Below are 23,760 nucleotides of genomic sequence, written 5' to 3'. Positions count from 1 at the left end.
ATAAAAACAGTAAATTAATGCTAAACAAATGCGGGACGAACAAACTGAAAGAACAAACAGAATGATTTTTTGGATTACCATCTCAATAGCAATTACTTCTATTTGTGAGTATTGTTTTGTTAAAACTCCTTATGTGTTACATAATGATTTAAGATTATATTTAATAGTGCACCTATTCTGTTTCTATAATTAACTTTCATGTCAGCTTAACCCATTGACCGCGACATTTTAAGAATGACTGAAGTCGTGAAATATTTTGTCAACGTGATTGTGCGACGCTTACCGCAATAGTCCGGACAATGTTGCCAATATTATAATAGGCACTAGAACGTTGATGTGAGTAACTGGAGCTTAGCGCAATTGTTGTCCGCATTAATCCGAAGTACTAAAAATGAAATAAAAAGGTTATATTAAGCCTTTCCATTATTTAGGAATTTTTCGTTCATTTCATGCTAAAGTTCAATAAATAGATATTATGAATGTAATTTATACTGGTTTGGTTAAAAAATCGACAGTCAAATATAATTTATCGAAAAAGTTGTGTTTAGAAATTACGATATGTGAAATAATAGCCTTGGTTGAAGACTGAGGGCACATCCCTTTAGGCCGCCACTATGTCTTCAAGGCTTGGCTACTATAAATTTCAATGTCTTCAAGTCTTGGATACTATAAATATTCAATGCTAAACACAACGCAATTCTATAAAGAGCGATTGAAATGAAGAAGCACAAGAAATAATCAATAACCAGTTTAAAAACAGCTCTACAACTTTTGTATTTGGCTTTAGATTTTTAACTTTTGGTCTCGAGCATCATTGAAGAAACATTTTGTTGTCAACATGCGCACCTGGTGGAGTAAAATTGGTAACGTTTTATGTTATTAATAGCTGCCAGACAAGATAAATAATTAAAAGATAATAATAATAATAATAATAATAATAATAATTATAATAATAATTATAATGATACAAAAAAAGTAATAAGTTATTTTCCTATCATTAATATGATAAACTTTATCCGAATCAGTAATATTACATATTACATTCATATAGCTGATATTTGATACACTCTCTTACAGCGGCCTATGGACCTTGTCCAAACCCTCCACGATGTGCCCCGGGCTGTTTTAAACTTGATGAAAGAGGATGTCTCCTATGTGCTTGTGGTGTCTGTGAGTATTAAGTCACACATGAACTTTCTTTTGTCAAAGAGGGGAGAAAAGGAAAAAGGAGTCTGGTATTTTATGTTGATTGAACATTTTTTTTCGAAAAGATACATATCATATATATATATATATATTCCAATAAAATAATATTACACCCCAGTTCTATTGTTATACTTCATAGTTTCTATTTCTGAAACAAGTGTAAATTGAATAGATCTATTGTTACGAATAACAATGGATTTGACCACAGGGTGTGACGAGCAGGGTTTCTGGAAACCCCTGCTTCTACATCCCGAAAACAAAGTCCATTGTTATTCATTACAATAGAAATTGATTATTTTTTAAATAGCATGAACATAAGAAATTACTAATAGACGTGTTCACTACAAGTTGTTTCAAGATATATAAAAAAAAAAACACAAAAAAAAAATCCTTTAAGGGAAAAATAATTTGATTCATAGCGTTGAAAAACTAAATAAAATTGTTCGCTATTTGCAAGAGAGAAAAAATTTCTGACTCCGACAGAAAATCATACCCCCCTTTTGAAGTTAAAATGGTTGCTCCCTAAATAGTCCTTTGCTTGAAGGTAACATTTTTGATCCCAGTCATATGTCTCTATTCTAAAGCATTGATCTTATAAAAAAACGTGGATTCTAACTCCCGGACCCACCTGGATTGCCCCCAAAAAGGGAGTCCGAATGTGAATGTTTGTTTATTCTCGAGAAGGGGGGGGGCTTTTTTTTTTATAAAATCGTTACATAAAAAATACTTTTATGATTACCTTCATTAAACTGATACAGGTAAGTACTTTGGGTTATAATATTGCCTTTATCTTTAGTCTCTTCTACCAAATCCAACGCTTGACTCAAAATGTCGTCCGTGTTATACCCGTCCATATTGACAACTGCATACAAGGAGCATGATGTATTTTTTTTGTAACAAGAAAGCACGAAACGGTCAATCTTGAACTGCTGATCCATATTAGCACTAGGATTTAACGGGAATATGCAAAACAGCAACTTTGACATTTATAAAATCTACTCACTTGTCAAAGTTTGAACGAACATAGCCAAAGTAAAGTTACTAGTGGGGTTTTATGTAAAAATAATATGTTTTTCTTATAAATCGTGGTTTGATTTTGTCAATAAATATGCTATCCGTTCTTTTTCATTTAATAATCAATGTTAACAAATATAGGGTTTAGCATTGGGTGTAAGTTAGTTATACATCTCGGGATACGGCGTGTCTGGATGAGAAACCCCTGCGGCCTCCGGCCGTCGGGGTTTCTTATCCAGACACACCTATCCCTCGGTGTATAACTATTACATCGTTTATTCTTGCATGATAAAACTAATGATGTAGTGCTGTGAAGACACAATTTATCTTTAAACATATTTTGGATCCGAATCTAAAAAAACCTAGGCCTTTCTTTAGTTATGAAATGGTTAGTGTCAAAATGTGCGAGATCGAATTGAACGGCACAATTATAATAGTAATGACTGCACCTTCTTATACCTTACTCGTGTTATGCAAAATTGTATTCCATATAGTTTTGGGTGTGCAATTGAATCTCGTACGATTTATAAGATATACGCTGTGAAAATGTTACATTTAAGTTGGAAACAAGTAAAACAAATCTGCATTACTACAAACACTATTTTATTAAGGATCGCAAACTTCGTGCTTAAGTCACATTTGCGAAAGTGTGCACAAAAATGTCATTTATTTCAGTAAATATTTGTTAATTAGAACATTTTTTTAGATCAAATTAAATAGTTTAATAATATAAACGGTAGAATTTAAATTTCTACTTTGTTTGTTTTTGTTTGTTCAGTAAAAAATAGTACGATGTTAAGTAGGGTATATCAAAAATATAAAGGAACGACCAGTCAACTACATCACGGCTGACTTTGGACTAATTTTGAAGATGAAAATAAAACCTTTCGAGTAAAGCCTGGCATAATGGTGGTGCAGATTTAAAAAAATGATGTTAAAGGTCATCATACTTTTTATCCTTGTGGAAAATTTGTCAGAAATCCTTCATGATAAATAAATAAAATATTAAGATGGTACCTAACACTACAGGGAGATAACTCTGTAAAAATCAGCTAAACGTTTTAATCACGTTGTTTTGTTAAGGAAATATTACGCTTCTCAATGATCAAAATTAGTGTTTGTCAAACTGCTATATAACCAATGAAATTTTTCTGATAAAGTGGTTGGTTCAAATTATTTGAAATTTTTATATTTTTGTCAAAGGGTCAAAGTAAACATTATGTCAAAATTTTATGAAAATTAAACGAGCCAAATTAATTTTAGTCAAGGTGTTGGGTACCACCTTAAAGAGAAAATTTACTGGAAATGTTGTTTATATCTTGTGTATTACTTTATGCCTGATTACCAGAGCTTGGTGACATATACTTATGCTTCTGAAAGGGGAACAGTTATATTAAAATCCGATTCAAGTTTCATGGAAAAAATTGATGAAGATCATTATTGGTCATTTAAACCCAAAAGAAAATCAAAAACATAATAGTAGTCTGGATGCGTAAGGGATTTGATTCTGAAGGGGGTTGGGTGGATGGGGGAGCTGGCAGATTTTGGAAATAATATTCTGGTCCCCATTTATGTGAAAATAAATAATCTTGCCTTATCACACATGAAAATAAATATTCTGGCCCCAAATATTCAATATGTTCAAAATATTTTTAGCTCGCTTTTAATTTCATTAAATTGAACCATAAGATATTCTACCAAACTTTAGAAGTCATGGATATTTCCGGGAATTTGGCCCATATGGCAATATGACTGAAGTATAATCCCCGGCATTTTCAGGTTTCAACCTCCGTTGGGAACCCTATACACAGGCAAATTTTGCTCGGGTGAATTTCACACGAATATCACCTGAAATTCACGTAAAAAATTTCACGTGAAATTCCCCTCAAACGAGCTTATACGTGAAACTCATGTGTTTTTACGTTAATTTCACGTGCATTGAGATTCACATGAATCTCACGTAAACTTAACAACAACAACAACAAAAATGTATTTTTCATGACTTTAATTAAATTTGAAAGTAAAGATGTTATTTGTTATTTGAAAAACTTTATTTTGAAATTCACGTGAACTTCACGTATAAGCTCGTTTGAGGTGAAATTTCCCTGTGTACAGAAGAACAAATTCATTTGCAACTTCGAAATATGTGACTGAACATCAGACATTAGTGCTTTATAAATTTTTTTTTTTAGTTTTTCCCCTTGTACATGTATTGTTTAAACTTTATTTCTTAGAAAACTTAAGAAATTCTTGACAATGCTACAGAAAAAGAGAAATAACCCAATCTACTATTTCTTATTGATATGAAAAATAAATAAACATTCTTTTTCTAATAAGTTAAATAAGTAAGCATTTTTACCATCGTGTTCCTGTTAAAACATACCTGTTTTCTGAAATTATAATTATACATATTGTTTTTCCTTTCAGTAAACTTTCACCCTGGAGGATACCATGGAATGCCACAACGTAAGCAAATACTTTATAAGTAATAACCAAATAGTTTTATATTGTTTTATTTATGACCCTTTGGAACGTTACATGTAGAGTCATGGTAGCACTTTCATGAGGGTCTGGATGGGGTTTACAGAATGGAGAATAATGGGCAAAAAGTGCAGAACAAATGGCAAACAAAAATAAAGAATAGAGAATAATAGGGCAACAAAATAAAGAATAGAGAATAAGTGTGCGCTTAAATATAAAGAATAGAAAATAATGGTCAAAATTTATAGAGATGAGAGAAAAATGGCTAAAAAAATTAAAGAATACAGAATTGAGGACCCCCATCCATACCCTCTTTCATATCTACATGTCTGTATATTTGTTTAATTGAATTTTATTTTGCTGCGAACGATGTTCACTATATTAGAATATCAATCTATTTACTTATTCACTGCAATTTCATACATATTTGGAAATGTTCTTTGTATCTAAGCACCTACGTTGTGGTGTCAACATATAATTGTTCCGCCTAACAGAAGTTCCCATGGAAACTTTGTTATAATATATTGCCATAATATATGTTCCTGTTGGAAAAATATTCTATAATATCTATTCCGTAAAGAACAAATTCTGCAATATTTGTTCCAGAGGAAAACATATAACAGAATTTTTATATTATGAAGTAATATCTATTTAATGGATATTTGTGACATCACAGAAGTCCAGAATATTTTACTGATGGGAAAATTCCGTAATAACAAATGCATACAAATTTGATTTGAAAATAAACGAGAACCAAGCCTAATTGCGAGAACAACCTGTACAATCGAATCTACATTTCTTTCAGTATGAACCACGCATTTTCCTGAAAAATCTGAATATTCGTTCCTTTAGTATTATAGATTTCTTATTAAATTCAAATACACGATTGCATACAGGAAGTATTCGCAACTGTAAATTAAACTAACATCAATCAATTAATATATCTTAGTGGCTGTGCGTCCATACATATTTGTATTTTAGTTGTACCTTCATTCTCATATTTCTGTGCGAATTGTCTTACTGTCTTATTATCCGTGAATAAAATGTGTTTAAATTTAACATGCTTAAAACATGAAAACAATACTTATATACGTCCGAAGCCCTCTTCTGGATTTACCTTCATCAGGACCGCCCAAAGCCGAATATATGAAAGCCAAGGATGTATAAGAACCAAAGCAGTTGAAGACATATATAGATATAGGAAGATGTGGTATGAGTGCCAATGAGACAACTCTCCATCGAAGTTAAAATTTATAAAAGTAAACCATTATAGGTCAAGGTACGGCCTTCAACACGGAGCCTTGGCTCACACCGAACAGCAAGCTATAAAGGGCTCCAAAAAATTACTTATATATGACTAAAAAGGACCGTAAATTAATATGGACTTAAATTATTTTTTTAAGTTCATATGGGTGGTGGCGGATTTGTTCCTGGACAAATGTCAGGAGGTGGAATGTTTGGAGGACATAAGGTAAATGGTCAAGGTGCTCTTAGTAATAAAGCAAATCAACTTTATATAAACAAAATGAGAAGATATTTGGTACATATATATAATCGCACAACCTATGATTTTTAATCAATGCACGTGACATTTGTTTCAGGATTAACGTGATCATATATCTTAAAAAGGTGAACGGCGAGTCTCAACAAATGGTCGTCAACGACGTGTCTACCACTACAAATACAACGCATACGCGAATAGAACTGACCTGTTTAGTATATTTTAGATAAATAAATATCTAATGTGAAACTAATGCATGTCAGAATAAAAGCCAACAGGTGTTAATCTTATCAGATAAATTAAAATTATCCACAGTAAATTCATATTGAAAAAAAATGTTTATCTTATATTGGTCTTTATTTCATGGTGCAAAGAGCACAATTGCATTAAAAACTTTTTTTTACAATAAATTAAGATGAACTTGTAATATGCTTGAGTCTGACAAAAAGCATAGACCCCCTACATACATTAACTTAAAATGGGAAAACATATTCGATAGATGACAGAACAAGAAACACTTGAAACAGCTAGATATATCCATTTTTTTCAGAGTTCTTGAAATCCTTTTCCCCCTTGTGGTCCTTGAAGAAAACTCCTCACTATTATTTCTATTGAAAAAAAACTAAAATTGTGTCGGTCCTTTGCAAAATTTTTGTTGTTGCTCAAAACCTTCGAACCACAACGGATTTTATTATCTTTACGACTTGACAAAGTACGAGCTTTTGGTTGAGACTTTTGCAGGGCTATCTTTCGTTATAATTTTTATTCATTAATTATTAAAATTTAAGGCACAGACACAGGCACAGTCCAAACCATTAAGTCAATGCCCAGGGACAAAATTATGCATGCAGACATGCAAAGGAAAATATTCCCTTGGTAATGTCGACAGAAATGGATGTAAAACATGCACCTGTCATACAACGCACGTTTCCACGCACCACTCAAGTAACAGTAAGTATCACACAACACACGTCTCCACACAGCACTCAAGTAAAAGTAAGTATCACACAACGCACGTTTCCACACAGCACTCAAGAAACGATAAGTATCACACAACGCACGTTTCCACACAACACTCAAGTAACAGTAAGTATCCCACAACGCACGTTTCCACGCACCACTCAAGTAACAGTAAGTATCACACAACACACGTCTCCACACAGCACTCAAGAAACGATAAGTATCACACAACGCACGTTTCCACACAACACTCAAGTAATAGTAAGTATCACACAATGCACGTTTCCACACAGTACTCAGGTAACAGTAAGTCTCTACGCACATTAGTAACAGTAAGTATAACACTATCACAAGTACTTATCAAACAAGACACGTCTCTGCGCACACACATTAAACAGAAAGTATCACCCTTTCACATGTAGTTGTCACACAACACAAGTATCCACACACACACACACACACACACACACACTCAGTAACATGCACAATCACATTATCACATGTACATGTCACACAGCACATGTATGAAAAATCAAAGCCTGGAAAAGTATCACATGTATACCTGAAACATAACACAAATACAAACAAGTAACACAAAGTATCACAATATCACACTTTCTTTTCACACAACACATGTTCCCAAAATACAAACAGCGGTTAGTATTGCAAATTGACGTGTATGCTTGTAACACAACACACAAACACACGCTTAACAGCAAGTATATTAAGACTATCATCATATCGATCACAAGTCACACATATTGACACATATTCACACTCACATTTTTCAAAGCTTTCGTAATGTATCACATGTTTCTGTTACTGACCACACGTCTTCCCTTTCTGATGAAAAAGTGCCTATCACATATGTTTTTGAAATTTGGAATTCCGTATCCTAACGAAACATTTGTAAAACCAATTGAAGGATGCATTTAAGTTCTGTATTAGTTCTGAATTTAGGTTTAATTCGATTGTTATTCAATTATAATTACATTTTCATCAATGTACCGTTTATCAATTATAGAATAGAGAAATATTTACTTCGATGTTTAATGTTTTTCTTTCAGCTGTATATGTGGCAAAACAACAACCACAACAACAACCAAAACCACAGCCCCATAAGACATATTCGTACGTTGTACAACAAGTACAACATAAAGAAGCCTCATGTACTGGTACAAAACTTTGTATGATGACTTGCAAATCGAGATATGTCCTCGGGGCTAAAGGTCGTGATGGATGCAACACCTGCACGTGCATCCCAGGTACGTTGTTCATCACGTGTATACTTTTAGACGTTTATAATGATACAATTGTGTTCTCGTCCTTGTTTAACGGAAAAGACAAAGGGGGAAGGATCTATTTGATGTATTTTAAAAGCTATAGATATTCGAAAGTTTGTTTTTGTCTTCTAATACTTGAAGGATCTACAAAACTGCTGATATGAATTCCAATGTTGTACAATTGACTGCAGACAAAAAAGAGCTGTGCAAACAAGCTGATATGCCATGTTCAATACAGTAAATTTGACCAAAACCATATAACAAGATTAAATAACTTTATAAGAAAATAAGTGCTTGGCTGCAAATTCACAACAATGTTCTTAAAAACTAAACAAAGATCAGATGAATCGTAAGTTTTCAAATTTTTTTTTTGAGATTTTTGGTGTTAGTGTAGTCTTTACAAAAACCAAATACTAGCTCAGTGAAAAATTACATTGTTTTCCTAAATGGCTTCGTATGGCGCTCAATTACAAATTAGGATATATACATAAATGTGCATGACATCTTTTCTCTTGGAAACGCCCATAATAGAATACATTTTTACATTTTAATTTATATTGGTGAACGTCATGGCAAATTCATGATGTCACACGTAGGGCTTCCTAAACAGGTGAAGTAATTCTATAAGTATTATTCATTTCTTACCTGGAAGTCATTTATAGAGCATTTAAGGATGTACTTAGGTGAAATTAAAAAAATCTAGAATTCAAAATTGGTACTATAAGTCAAAAGAGCATTAGTTAAGGAACAAAATTAGCTAACAATATTGATATGTTATGGAGCTCCTTTTCGAGATATTTAATTTTTTTTAAATGGCGGGAAAAGGCTGACTCGGACTTTTACCTTATATTTGCATTGGTATTTTTTGGGTCTCAAATTGAAAGAAAAGAAATCTAAAATCTGCTTGAATTTTGGTAAATGACCTTTTATGAGCCATTGAAGTCTTATAAGAAAAGTAAAATGGGTGTTATGGGGCAAAACAATTTACCCTGTATCGTAGGACAAAAACAAAGGAGTCCGAACATTTGACAAAAATTCATAAACCTCACCCAAGTACATCCTTAATTGTAATCATTTTTTATTGTTGAATTATGTGTAAGTAAGATTATTTTAATAGAGTGCATTGAAGGGAAACTCTGCCGTTCACTCACAAAATAAACCTAAAGAGCTCCGAACTTAATTGAGTTTGTAAGTGAGTCGGCAGAGATAACACATTAACGTATTCCTTCAAAATAACCTTAATTACTATTATGAGCACAAAGGAATTTGTATTTAGTAATAAATAACCATACACAAAACACTTACCAAAGGGATATTTTTTTAGAACCAACACCAGCACCAACAAAAGCTCCCGCCAAAATGAGCTGTATGTCGACTGTAATGTGTATGCTAACATGTAAGAATGGTTATCAACTTGGAGCCACTAAGACTGATGGTTGTCAGGAATGTGCCTGTGTTGTTCGTAAGTTTTATATTCCCGAAAAGAAGTTTGTTTACATTTCCTGTTTGAATAAAGCAATTATATCTGATAAAACTTCCTCTATAACCTCCCATATTCAAAACAAACGATTATTCTTTTTGTCTGAAACACCTGCGAACCACACTTGTGTATACACTCTTGAAAGATACCACGCTTATAATTTTGTCGGGCTAAATTCTGACAGTAAATGTTTGATTTCTTTGCCAGATTTATTTTATTGATATTACTCCATGGCTTTGTTCTTGAATTCACAATTCTGGCGTGATCGTCAGTTTGCAAAGAACTACACTCAAACCGGTGCTAGGGGCAGTCTCAAACTTGCAGTGAGGTGAGAGTTTTTGCTCTGTGTTGAAGGACTCACTTTGACTATGAGATGTATAAAAGCGCTTGTTCCTTTGCTTTTCGGGTTTTTTGCATGTACTGATTTTGTGTCATGGATGGATACCCAATATCCTTTCTTTTCTGTTATAATTTTTGTTACGTGCCACGCGTTTCTTCAACATGCGACTCTTTAGTTGCGTTCTTATCAAAATAGTTGGAAAATCAAACCAAATACATTGACAATTGTCAACTGTGTATCTTGACCCGTATTTTTTAAATATTATCATTGCAGCACAAGTAGTTAAGATGGAAGTGACTTGTGCTAGCAAACTGACGTGTTCCTCAGGATGTAATGTCGGATACAAGTGTGGAACTGATGGATGTCCAACCTGTGGCTGTATCAAACCTCAAGGTACCTTCTTTTTTTATAATAAGTGCTTCTTTTAAACAAAATCTTACTTGCGTTGTCTTTTTTGTGGGACACGTGTACACTTCTAAGCTTACAACAGTTGTCGTTCTTGTGAGACACTTTTAAACGGGTTTCTTGAAACATATGAAAATCGGCCCAAAATTGGGGAAGAGCACTAGTATAATTTATGATTGAAATACAAAACAAATCAATTGAATTTTAAGTTAGTAGCACTTATCTAGTAAATTACGACTATCGTCATTATCAGTTCGGAACTATCGTATTGGAATTGTAGATTGTAACACTGACAAATTATAAACGAAAGAAATAAATAAATGTTTGGAAAAAAATCGGTAAAAGTGATTTCATATCTTTTGCAATATAATAAATAAATAGTACACGATAATCAAGTTGAAAATTCCGTTGCTTACACAGAAGATCTAGATATTGATATTTATAATTACTTTTTTTATCATAAGAGTCTTATATAAAACATTTCAGTTGTTGGACTAAAGGTTGTAGAAGTAGTTCAGAAACAAGTCACGTGTACGTCTTCATTTTCCTGTCCCAGTAAATGTTCACTTGGTTACAAATGTGGTACAGATGGATGTCCCACTTGCGAATGTTTGGTAGCAGTACACACAGGTATTGTTTTGTTATTGACCTGACAATTCAAATGGAAATCTGGTAATGCATTTTTTTCTGAATTATTTTTCCTTTTGATACCCCTGTAATGAGGGCCTGGATGGATTTTAGAGAATAGAGAAAAATGGACAACAAGTGCAGAATAAAGGGCAAAAATAAATAAATAATAGAGAAAAATAGTCCATGAAAATAAAAAATAGAGAAAAAGGGGGTGTTAAAATTTAAAGAATAGAGCAATAGGCATAAAGATAAAGAATAGAGAAAAATGGTCATAAAAATAAAAAAATAAAAAATTGAACGACCCTCATCCAGACCCACATGTATGATACATTTTGTTGATGCTATTTATTTCTGTTCTTTAAATGAGATACTTATACCTCCCTCTGTAGAGATCATTACATTTTTTTTATTTGATTTCAATTTTATAAAAAAAGACATAATCTCATTATTTAAATGGTGTAATGTTTTTTTTTATTTCAAAACTAAAGACAAATAATGAATAACATCTGCTCCGTAGCTGCTTCTGTAAACTTGAAACAAAGAAAAGAGAAAAGAGTACTGTGAATCTGGTTAAATATATATACCAAAATGAACTGTATCGGACAAGACCCATAGTCAGTTTAATTGTAAAATAAAAAAAAATGTAATGTGTAAATACTTAAATTATCTTACATTATACATCGTTTGATCTTTACTAATATAATTATTTATGAGCACATACGGAGGAAGGTATCGTACTCGAATACAAAATTATTTCAAAATAAAGAAAATATTTCTTCATATGATGACATCAATGCTATCAATAGTTATAATTTACATTGATTTATTAGTTTAAATTTGTAGAATGCAATGACTGTAGTAACGTCAATAGTGGTAGCAATCACGTGTATATCACTCAGACAACCAATCAGTGTCATGACTGTGACAATACACATACCTCGACAACCAATCAAATGGCAACTCAGAATACCGGTTCATGTACTGATTGCGGTACTGGTGGAGGAAGTGCTAATATAGCACAAAATAGTGGCACGAAGCCAGGTCAAACTAGTTCAGGAGGACTTCAGTCACCTTTTACACCGGGAAGTGGTGGAATGGGTAATGGCCAGGGTCTCACGACAAACAATGGACAGAATGGCGGAACGAGCACTGGACAATCACCATTCAATACAAACGGAGGTGGTATGACAAACGCAGGTGGTGGCATGACTAATTCCGGGACCGGATATAGCCAAAGTCAAGCACAACATGGAAGTAATTTGATAGGAACTGGCGGGGAAAACATGGCTCAAGGTACTTTGCAACAGTCCAATACTGGTAGTGGTCTCTCACAGAGTGGTCTTGGAACAGGAACCGTATCCCAATCCTTAGGAAACACCATGGGGAATCAAGGACCTTCGGCCGGTATAAACACTACTGGTACAGGACCATTTGTTGCTTCTGGATATGGATTCTTTGGAAATGAGGGATTTAAACAGAGTCCTTATTCACAAGCAAGTGGAGGTAATACTGAGAAAGGTCCTTTTGCCCAAGCAGGAGGTAATTCTGGAAAGAGTCCATTTGCACAAGCTGGAGGTAATACAAATGGGCAAACAAGCTCAAATTCTGGTGGAGCACAAGGTCCGTTTAGCTCTATGCAAAACGGACAAGGATCAGTGACAAGCAGTGGTCAAGGTCCATCAACCGGAGGGAACCAAGGTCCTTTCAGTTCGGGACAAAACAGCCAGGTAGCAAATTCTGGTGGTGGACAGGGTCCTTTTAGTTCAATGCAAAATGGTCAAGGTCCTTCGACTGGTGGTAATCAGGGACCATTTAGTTCAACGCAGAACGGAAAAGGTTCGACTACAGGTGGTGGACAGGGTCCTTTTAGTTCAATGCAAAATGGCCAAGGTCCTTCGACTGGTGGTAATCAGGGACCATTTAGTTCAATGCAGAACGGAAAAAGTCCGACTACAGGTGGTGGACAAGGTCCTATAAATTCAATGCAAGGCGGATCAAACGGGCTTGCTGGATTACAAGGAAATGGCAATGTTGATGTGTCCCATATTATCAAAAATTGTCCAGAGACTATGCACTGCATGGGTCAATGTCCAATGGGATATCAACTTGCAGAAGCCGATAAGAATGGTTGTCCTAAATGTTCCTGTCTAACTGGAAAGGGAGAAACAATGCAAGGTCTACCTCATCAAAATCAGATCAACGGTCAAGGTCAAGTTGGAAAAGGTTCTGGACCCTTTTCATCAGGAGGACAACAAACATCCGGAAGTCAACAGTCAACAAACACACAAAAGCCCAGTAGTACGCACACGACTGGAGCACAACAAACAACCGGAGCACAACAAATAACCGGAGCACAACAAACAAGTACAGATAACAATAACGGTATGAAATCAGTTGGAAATTGTCAATGTCAACTTTATGTTGACCTTCAATCTCAATATAGCTTATTTTTTGTGCACATCTTTGTCCTTTGGTCTGTGGTTGATTGTTGTCTCATTGGAAATCATACCACATCTCCTTATTTATATCATTAGGGAACAAATTAACAAAGAAAGATATAAACTTATAAGCAAAACGAAGGGAATGAAACAAAAAAGTATATATATATATAAAAGCGTTTTATATTTAAATTCCGCAAGATATATTTTACAAACATGCTACTATCATAAGTCAAAAGTATTAAAAGAAATCACCTATTAACTGAACAATAAAAGGAGAAAGGAGAAAGCTGCCACCACAACTGTCAGTTTAATCATTAACTTGTTAAAATGACATAGATATTTGGCATTGTTACTAAACACACATGTTGATTGCGGTATTCTACAATGTTAGTTTGTTTTTAGCCAATAAGAAAGGGTTGTGATATTTATTTACTTGTAAGATTATCTTATAGTGCTAAATTATGTATTTTGAACAATATGGCATTGCAATATGACAACAGCAACAATTTATTCATTAGTAACGGCTGCCATATCAGTTGTGTATGAAAACCGCAACATTCTGATTTCATCAAGTTTTAGTCTAAAATATCAAACATTAAACATATCTGTTAGGAAAATAAATAAACTCATCATAGATACCAGGATTAAACGTTTGTATGCCAGACGCGCGAAGCAAATAAGTTAAAAAGCGCAAAAGTAATTCAGAGATAAATCAGTGCAATAATAACAATTTTTATTTTTCATAATTTACAGCACAGAAATCTAATGTTTTGTCTTGTCCGACGACATTTTACTGTCCCCATGAATGTTCGATTGGTTACATTCCCGGTCCTGATGGATGTCCGTCATGTGAATGTGCTGGAGGTTATAGTAAGTTATTAACTAATACAGAGCATGTGATTGGTCATTTTAGAATTTTATGAATTCTGGGAAATACTTTCAAAAGCGTACACAAAAATGTGTGATAGGCTAACATTGTTCTAAACAATGAGAATTGAACCAATGACTTGAAGTTATTGTCATTTCGGGATATGAACGATGAAATGAAAATCCTTTAAATTATAAAACGGCGAATTGTTCATCAATAGAATAACAAATTTAAGTAATGATACACAAAATAAAAGTTCAAAAATACACACACATATATATATATATATATATATATATATATATATATATATATATAGGGCGCCTGACATAGCTGACAAATAGCTGATATGAAAGGTACACCATCTACTTGCCATTATACATCATGTACTGTGTTACAACCCTAGATAAAACCGACGAGGAAAGACATTACATCGACACCGAAAGCTACATTTATATGTAGCCAAGGTGGTAGAGTGGTCTAGGGCGCTGGACACGGTGTGGGCGGTGATGTCACAGAAGCAAGGGTACGAATCCCGCTGAGGGAAGAACAAAAATTTGTTGACGCAAATTTAAAGCTCTAACATTTTGGGCTAAATTTGAGACGAATTATATATATATATATATATATATGAGTTTGAATTAAATCGTCGTGATATGAATTAAATAAAACAAAAATGTTTACAAGACAGATAAAATCTAAAATATTTTTATTTTGTTCCTTGATATTAAGCCATTCTCATACCGAATCACATAAAAAGATAGGAGATTTATATTCTATAAAATGTGTTTAAATATAGGTAAGGGAATGTTCAATTGTGAAAATCTGATTTGATATCAAATAGTAGTAATTAATCATTAAGAATACTTGCCATGGATATTAAGCATGTTTTACTGAAGAAATTTAATGTACCATCATGATTTTGGACCATATAAACGAATTAATAATTGGCAACACATACACATATATTTAGCAACCACCGCCAATTTACCCAATAACTTTTAATTTCGTTGAAACATGTTTATACAAGTTTAAAAAAAAATGAAACTAGTACATATTGTTAAAAGTAAATTTTATTTTTAGGAACCGCATCACCTGCTGACTGCATGGGGACATTTGCCTGTTCTGACATCTGTAAATCGGCGTACATGCGAGGATCTGATGGATGTCCTAAATGTGACTGTATAAAATCATTTGGATGACCCCGAGATATAAAGACAAAATAAAATGTTCTATCTATCAATCTTGATACAACATCATCTTCTAGTATTTCTTATACTGTCTGCCACACTAATCATTGGTCTTTCTTTTTACCATTTCATTACACATGCTGTTCCATATATACAACTGCCTTTCAGAAACATTATATATTAATCCATAATCTTGACTGTTGTATTGTTACTTTCATTGCTTGATTATATGCTACCGCTGATGACGTTATACAGTTGGATTATTTGTATGGTGTATTTTGTACATGCCAAGTTGCGTTTTTGCTTAAAACTATTTTTTACTTTTATCTTTATACCCAACAATACACATTTTGTTTTCTAATACTTATTTCGTTTAAATATTTTGAATTTCATTTTACATGCAAAAAAGTATGGAACAATTAAAATACAAATATTTGAAAATTTAAATTATAATTTTACAGAACAAAAACCAGTGATTGTAACAGAGCCTTTAAAACAACCATCAAAAACTGAGACAGTCACCTTATTGAAACAGTGCCCTGCAACATTCAATTGTATGACGTCATGTAAGGAAGGCTACACATTGGGTAGTGCTGGTCGTGATGGGTGTCCTGCTTGTACCTGTGCTACAGTACAAAGTATGTATTTCATTGCTTTTGCAAACACAAATAAATAGATATAAGAAGATGTGGTATGAGTGCCAATGAGACAACTCTCCATCCAAGTCAAAATTTATAAAAGTAAACCATTATAGGTCACAGTACGGTCTTCAAAACGGAGCCTTGGCTCACACCGAACAGTAAGCTATAAAGGGCCCCAAAACATTACTAGTGTAAAACCATTCAAACGGGAATAGACCGGATTGACAGATTTCAAAGTGGTTAAGGCCAAAATCTAAAGAATTTGTAACAGTACCTTACGCAATCTAACCTATTTAACTTTTGGATCTTGAATGTCTCTTTGGTATCTGCTGGCTGTCTGCTGCCTCTTTTTAACATAAGAATATAACCAGACACGTCGATATGGTAAGCACCTCCTGTTGTTTATCCAATACAATTTGAAATACAAAGTGCCACATTCAGGAGAATGACAATTCATACATGTACGAACAAGTACAGTCAGGTAGAAGAGCCTTTTATATATTTCTAGACAACCCTTTCGTGAAATGACTGCAGATCTGGTCAATATACTCTTGAGGAACTTGGTTTGAATTTCCTAATTTAAGTATAATTTAGCTAAAGGAGCATCAATAATTGTCACATTGTAGTAAAATATTAAGGAGTCCGGGTTAGTAATAGATCAATTTATATGAATGCTGAGCAACAAAGCGCTGAAATAGATTATTAAATAATAACAAAAGTATACTGAACAAAAACGTTTAGAACCACCACAACCTTAAATTGCATTGCAATGAAATTAAGGTTTTCAAAAAAGAAATGTTCTCATTAATTTGCACATACATAATGCTTTGAATATGATAATTTATATTCAAGCTTATAGCTTTTATCTCGTTGAAAAAGTTTAAGAGGTCGACACTGTAGAACACTTTTATACACTCGTACACTGAAGAACACATGTTTAAACACTTGGACACTGTAGAACACATTTGTACACTGTAGAACAAACATGCAATGACTGCCACCACACATCACGTAGTTGTGATGCTACTATATCCTGTATGGCAACCTGTGAACATGGATATATCCTCGGTGATAAAGATAACACTGGATGCCCGTCATGTCAATGTCAGGCATGTAGCACATGTGAAGAAACAAAACCACAAGTTGTTCTTGTTCAACAGCAAAAAGAGACATGTAATAATTGTGAAAAGGTTCAAGTTGTACAGCAGGTTAAGGAAGAATGTCATGAATGCGAAACTACAGGTAAATATGTTAATAAATTGCAGTTCATGTTACCTTCTGTAGACAATTGTAAATTATAGTAAATCGTATCAAAGTAAAGTTGAATTTCTAATATTTCTTTAATGATAATTGTTGGGTTTTTTCACTGAATTTCTCTTCTCATTTGTACAGCTGTTTTACTATTACAAACGAACAAGAACTAGAACTCTTCAAATTAGAAATCTTTCATCCCCACTTTCTGAGTAACAATTGGTAAGAAGTAAAATAACAAAAATACCGAACATCAAGGACAATTTGAATTTGAAAGTCAAAAGCTCAGTTTCATACCTGTCTTAGTTAGATATTTATTTGGAGTATACAGTAAGATATAAAATATATTACCGTGGTTGTTCGTATGTTTAAACAAAAGAAGAAACAATCCTTTGGTATTATTTTTTATATATAAATGTTCCGTTTATATAAAGGTGGTACAGGTCTAATGACAGGAGGTACATCCGGAGGCGGAAGTGGTGGAGGAATGACGGGAGGAAGTGGAAGTGGCATGATGGGAGGTGGAGGAGGAGGTGCCATGGGAGGAGGAATGTCATCAGGAGGTGGGGGTAGTGCTGGTATGACTGGAGGTAATATATTCAAACATCATTATATGCTTTCTGTAATTTCAAAATTGTTGTTCATAAAATTAGCTCATTGTATGCTTTCTGTAATTTTAAAATTATTGTTCATGAAACTAGCTCATTGTATGCTTTAATCTATGAATTGTAGTTCATATAATTTACTTATTACATGCTTTCTATAATTTCAAAATTGATGTTCATAAAATTAGCTCATTGTATGCTTTCTGTAATTTCAAAATTGTTGTTCATAAAATTAGCCCATTGTATGCTTTCTGTAACTTCAAAATTATTGTTCATAAAATTAGCTCATTGTATGCTTTCTATAATTTATAAATTGTAGTTCATATAATTTACCCATTCTAAGCTTTCTACAATTTCAAAATTGTAGTTCATAAAATGCACTTTACGGAAAAGAGTCGTATCAGTAATTACTTATAACGATAAGAGATTTCAGATAAGAGAAACCTCTTAAGACATGTAAGACTATATATGACAATCATCCATAACGTTTCAATGATTCTTACATAAGGGTTGTGAAATTATGTGAAGCTTTTGGCATATTTCATCATCAATTTATTTACATGTAAAACATGACAGTTGTTATTATTGGCTGAAAAATGATAAAGATACTTAATAAAATTATTGCGTCCGAAGCGCTTTGGGTTTACCTTCATCTGAAACACTCACAGACAAAATTAAAAGTTTAAGCTGCTGAGCTATATGCATGACATAAACTCGCAACGAATCGTAAAATCAAAATTGGCATAACGATGATAATGATGGATAGCTGCTTATCGTCTAGCTTGAAATTTGTATGAGTATTCAGGACTAGAACACGTCGATATAATATGAATATTAATCCTACGTTGTTCTAGACCGACACGATGAGTCGGATAAAAGAGGCACGAATAACTATATCTATCGTAGGTTAACATTCCCTGTGTGAGTTGAAACATTACTTTCATTCAAAAATATTCCAAGTTATTTATTTATTTTGTTTCTAGGTAGCGAATGTCATCCACTGCCACCAGATTGTCATCCATCGTGTATAAAGTACGATGTGGCACATTGTAGGATCTGTGAATGTACAAGTAGTAAGTATATTGCCGGCATGACGGGCTTCATAGAGTTTACAAAATGATGTACAAAAAAAAAGAAAATAAAGAACAAAATAAAAAAGACAGCTAAAAAGAAAATAAAAGAATAATGCGGTGCTAAATTTAAAGAATATAGAATAAATGACAAAAACCTTCAAATGCATGGAATATCATACCGAAGATAAGACAGTGTACATGTATCAGACAAAACAGCAATACCATGAAAAATAATGACTTATAAATCTTGCAATCACCATTTAAATTATGCATTATTAATAAAGTGTTGTTCTCATAATTTGTTTGGTTATACTCCAAAAACATTCGCAACTATATGACTCATACATAATCACTGATAAACATTACTTTTGATACAAGGAGGCGCGCCGATTCTGAGGGGATATCAAAACTCATAAGTCGACCGAAACTAACAAAGCCATGGCAAAAGAACATGAGAAGACAAAATAACAATAACGTGCACAAAACGCTCCATAGACATCAAAAGACTGAGCAGCACGAACCCCATGAAAATAGGATTGATCTCGGGTGATCCGACAGTATATGTAAACACCTCTCCTCTATAGTGGCACCCGTCGTGTTAACCTTGGTAAATACAAGTTCAGTGGTATGTCCCATTTGGTGATCTCATTGTGTAAAAGAAGACAGGACAATCAGTATGTGTTAACGAATAAATACCAAATTTGATGCACACGTTTGATTCGCATTATTATTCTTATTTCATGGATGCACAGACCTTTTTTTCCCTAGAATGTATTGGACCTATAATAGTATAAATACGTTTCTCCCCTTATTGTTGACCGCAGATGAAACTATTATTTGTTGTGCCCTCACCAGCGTGTTTTTTTTTATATTTCCGGACATGTTTTCTATTGAACACTACTTTGACTAAATCTGTGATTGTAAGCAACTGACAAAAATTCTAACGAGTACTGCAAATTTCTTTCAATATGTGAGGGACTTCATAGAGTTTACAAAATGATGTACAAAAGAAAAAAAAATATAGAACAAAATAAAAAAGACAGCTAAAAAGAAAATAAAAGAATAATGCGGTGCTTAATTTAAAGAATATAGAATAAATGACAAAAACCTTCAAATGCATGGAATATCATACCGAAGATAAGACAGTGTACATGTATCAGACAAAACAGCAATACCATGAAAAATAATGACTTATAAATCTTGCAATCACCATTTAAATTATGCATTATTAATAAAGTGTTGTTCTCATAATTTGTTTGGTTATACTCCAAAAACATTCGCAACTATATGATTCATACATAATCACTGATAAACATTACTTTTGATACAAGGAGGCGCGCCGATTCTGAGGGGATATCAAAACTCATAAGTCGACCGAAACTAACAAAGCCATGGCAAAAGAACATGAGAAGACGAAATAACAATAACGTGCACAAAACGCTCCATAGACATCAAAAGACTGAGCAGCACGAACCCCATGAAAATAGGATTGATCTCGGGTGATCCGACAGTATATGTAAACACCTCTCCTCTATAGTGGCACCCGTCGTGTTAACCTTGGTAAATACAAGTTCAGTGGTATGTCCCATTTGGTGATCTCATTGTGTAAAAGAAGACAGGACAATCAGTATGTGTTAACGAATAAATACCAAATTTGATGCACACGTTTGATTCGCATTATTATTCTTATTTCATGGATGCACAGACCTTTTTTTCCCTAGAATGTATTGGACCTATAATAGTATAAATACGTTTCTCCCCTTATTGTTGACCGCAGATGAAACTATTATTTGTTGTGACCTCACCAGCGTGTTTTTTTTTATATTTCCGGACATGTTTTCTATTGAACACTACTTTGACTAAATCTGTGATTGTAAGCAACTGACAAAAATTCTAACGAGTACTGCAAATTTCTTTCAATATGTGAGGGACTTCATAGAGTTTACAAAATGATGTACAAAAGAAAAAAAAATATAGAACAAAATAAAAAAGACAGCTAAAAAGAAAATAAAAGAATAATGCGGTGCTAAATTTAAAGAATATAGAATAAATGACAAAAACAAATTGGAAAATTACCTAATAATTAATGAATACTGACAATAAGATCACTAATCGCCAGACCCCCATGCATGTTAAGAATATAGAATATAAAGAAGTTAGCATTTACTTCATCCATGACTTTTAAAAGGAATCTGTCTTAAAACAGATGTATGTTGATATGCATTTTCATTCGAATTTAATGCATGCTTGTAACACGAAACACCAACAAAAGGTTTTGTTCAAAAGTAGTGAGCCTGTCCACGAGCTCCATGATTTTACACAACCTAAGCGTGTTCCCGTTGACTTAAAACTACTTATCTACTAAAATGATATTTAATAATATAAGTGTACAGTAGATGTTAGAATGAAAACATTTTGAAAACATATCAAACATATTAACTCTAAAGTAAGAAGCCATTTCACTAGTGACACAAGTCGTGTTACAAACTATTTAATCTGGGCTCCTATGGCAGATTATCGATATTATTGATTACCAAATCATTTAAAAGTACTATAACGGAATGTTTATTATTACACATCTACAAAATGGGGGCGGACGATGAGATCAAAACTTACAAGCCGTAAATATACTGACAACGCAATTGACGACAAAAGACAAGCAAGTCCACAAAACATTACATAACAAAATAAATTAACATCATGTACCCATAAAAAAATGGGAAGATTTCAGGTGATCAGGAAGGTTTGCAGATTTTGTTTTAATTATTTATAGAATGATGCAATAATATCGCTTTCATTTATGTTTAGATCCAGGGCATGGAATATCATACCGAAGATAAGACAGTGTACATGTATCAGACAAAACAGCAATACCATGAAAAATAATGACTTATAAATCTTGCAATCACCATTTAAATTATGCATTATTAATAAAGTGTTGTTCTCATACTTTGTTTGGTTATACTCCAAAAACTATCGCAATTATATGATTCATACATAATCACTGATAAACATTACTTTTGATACAAGGAGGCGCGCCGATACTGAGGGGATATCAAAACTCATAAGTCGAGCGAAACTAACAAAGCCATGGCAAAAGAACATGAGAAGACAAAATAACAATAACGTGCACAAAACGCTCCATAGACATCAAAAGACTGAGCAGCACGAACCCCATGAAAATAGGATTGATCTCGGGTGATCCGACAGTATATGTAAACACCTCTCCTCTATAGTGGCACCCGTCGTGTTAACCTTGGTAAATACAAGTTCAGTGGTATGTCCCATTTGGTGATCTCATTGTGTAAAAGAAGACAGGACAATCAGTATGTGTTAACGAATAAATACCAAATTTGATGCACACGTTTGATTCACATTATTATTTTTATTTCATGGATGCACAGACCTTTTTTTCCCTAGAATTTATTGGACCTATAATAGTATAAATACGTTTCTCCCCTTATTGTTGATCGCAGATGAAACTATTATTTGCATGTTGTGCCCTCACCAGCGTGTTTTTTTTTTTATGTTTCCGGACATGTTTTCTATTGAACACTACTTTGACTAAATCTGTGATTGTAAGCAACTGACAAAAATTCTAACGAGTACTGCAAATTTCTTTCAATATGTGAGGGACCTTATTTTGATTTTAAGCCTTTAACGAAAAAAAAAGAAAGTACCGCTTTTATGACTTAATCTAAAACTTTTATTTCCTCCCGAGCCTTAATGCTAAATTGCATTTATAGCGTAAACAATTTAAAATTTCTTTTGCATTGATAAATAGCTGGCTAAAAAGACTGAATCAGTATATACGAAAGTATTGGATTTTACGCATTGCATTTTGTTTTGTTTTATCATCTAGCTATATATATATATATATATATATATATATATATATATATATGGAAGGCTTTGTGATGAATAAAATTACAACCATCATTTTTATTCAGGAAATGTAGCATAGTCATTGGTTGTGTTACTGAGGAATGGATAAGTAATTATTACATAATGTCTAAGCACATGAGATTACAGTGTAGATAGTCGATGAATTAACAAAAACTATAACAACATTGTTATATTGTGCTCTATGGTCTTCTTAAAGAGAAAAATAAATTATTAATTTCAAATAAAATACATCAGTGAATAATGTTGTAATGGTTTCAAATACAATGACAGTCCCAGATACAAATACTTTCCATGACGTCTTTCGTAGCATCTGCCACAAACCTAAGAGCCAGACGTTAATTTATAATCTGAATCCTGCCGGATATCCATAAGCTGTATTTCCACCAAATCCATAAACAAAAACTCCATATAATGCATTATTTGACACATGACGTATTTTGTAAAATGAAAAACCAGCCATTTTCTTTACAATTGTTGTGAAACTT

The 23,760-nt window shown here is 33.3% G+C and overlaps 2 protein-coding genes across 3 annotated transcripts; both read left to right on the top strand.

The window, feature by feature from the left end:
• Positions 1–40: 40 nt before the first annotated feature.
• Positions 41–22,318, top strand: LOC127721576 (major surface-labeled trophozoite antigen 417-like). 2 transcript variants are annotated; one of them, XM_052228349.1, is made up of 14 exons: positions 41–104; positions 1,078–1,170; positions 4,648–4,686; positions 6,105–6,172; positions 6,991–7,153; positions 8,230–8,427; positions 9,770–9,907; positions 10,539–10,658; positions 11,157–11,300; positions 16,261–16,437; positions 17,419–17,682; positions 18,135–18,281; positions 19,280–19,369; positions 22,178–22,318. In XM_052228349.1, the coding sequence occupies exons 1-14, from the start codon at positions 62–64 to the stop codon at positions 22,207–22,209; spliced, it is 1,716 nt and encodes a 571-aa protein (XP_052084309.1). In that variant the 5' UTR covers positions 41–61; the 3' UTR covers positions 22,210–22,318. The 2 variants fall into 2 exon arrangements, with proteins under 2 accessions (XP_052084309.1, XP_052084308.1); XM_052228348.1 differs by having other exon boundaries at positions 18,126–18,281.
• Positions 12,122–16,270, top strand: LOC127721580 (hornerin-like). The gene is made up of 3 exons (XM_052228353.1): positions 12,122–13,682; positions 14,495–14,611; positions 15,693–16,270. Exons 1-3 carry the CDS (start codon positions 12,254–12,256, stop codon positions 15,809–15,811), a joined length of 1,665 nt encoding a protein of 554 aa, XP_052084313.1. The 5' UTR covers positions 12,122–12,253; the 3' UTR covers positions 15,812–16,270.
• Positions 22,319–23,760: the final 1,442 nt, after the last annotated feature.

This window comes from Mytilus californianus, unplaced genomic scaffold, assembly GCF_021869535.1.
Source record: "Mytilus californianus isolate M0D057914Y unplaced genomic scaffold, xbMytCali1.0.p SCAF_12, whole genome shotgun sequence".
NCBI classification, from domain to species: domain Eukaryota; kingdom Metazoa; phylum Mollusca; class Bivalvia; order Mytilida; family Mytilidae; genus Mytilus; species Mytilus californianus.
The sequence above is the reverse complement of the archived record's forward strand: the minus strand, read 5'-3'. Positions and strand labels throughout refer to the sequence as shown.

Bases quoted from the DNA above. Each gene is read 5' to 3' on its own strand.
- LOC127721576 (XM_052228348.1), top strand. From the start codon at position 62: ATGATTTTTTGGATTACCATCTCAATAGCAATTACTTCTATTT. The intron at 105-1,077 runs GTGAGTATTGTT...ACTCTCTTACAG, and splicing joins AATAGCAATTACTTCTATTT to CGGCCTATGGACCTTGTCCA. The intron at 7,154-8,229 runs GTAAGTATCACA...TTTTTCTTTCAG, and splicing joins CACGCACCACTCAAGTAACA to CTGTATATGTGGCAAAACAA.
- LOC127721580 (XM_052228353.1), top strand. From the start codon at position 12,254: ATGGCAACTCAGAATACCGGTTCATGTACTGATTGCGGTACTGGTGGA. The intron at 13,683-14,494 runs GTATGAAATCAG...CATAATTTACAG, and splicing joins AAGTACAGATAACAATAACG to CACAGAAATCTAATGTTTTG. The intron at 14,612-15,692 runs GTAAGTTATTAA...TTTTATTTTTAG, and splicing joins TGAATGTGCTGGAGGTTATA to GAACCGCATCACCTGCTGAC.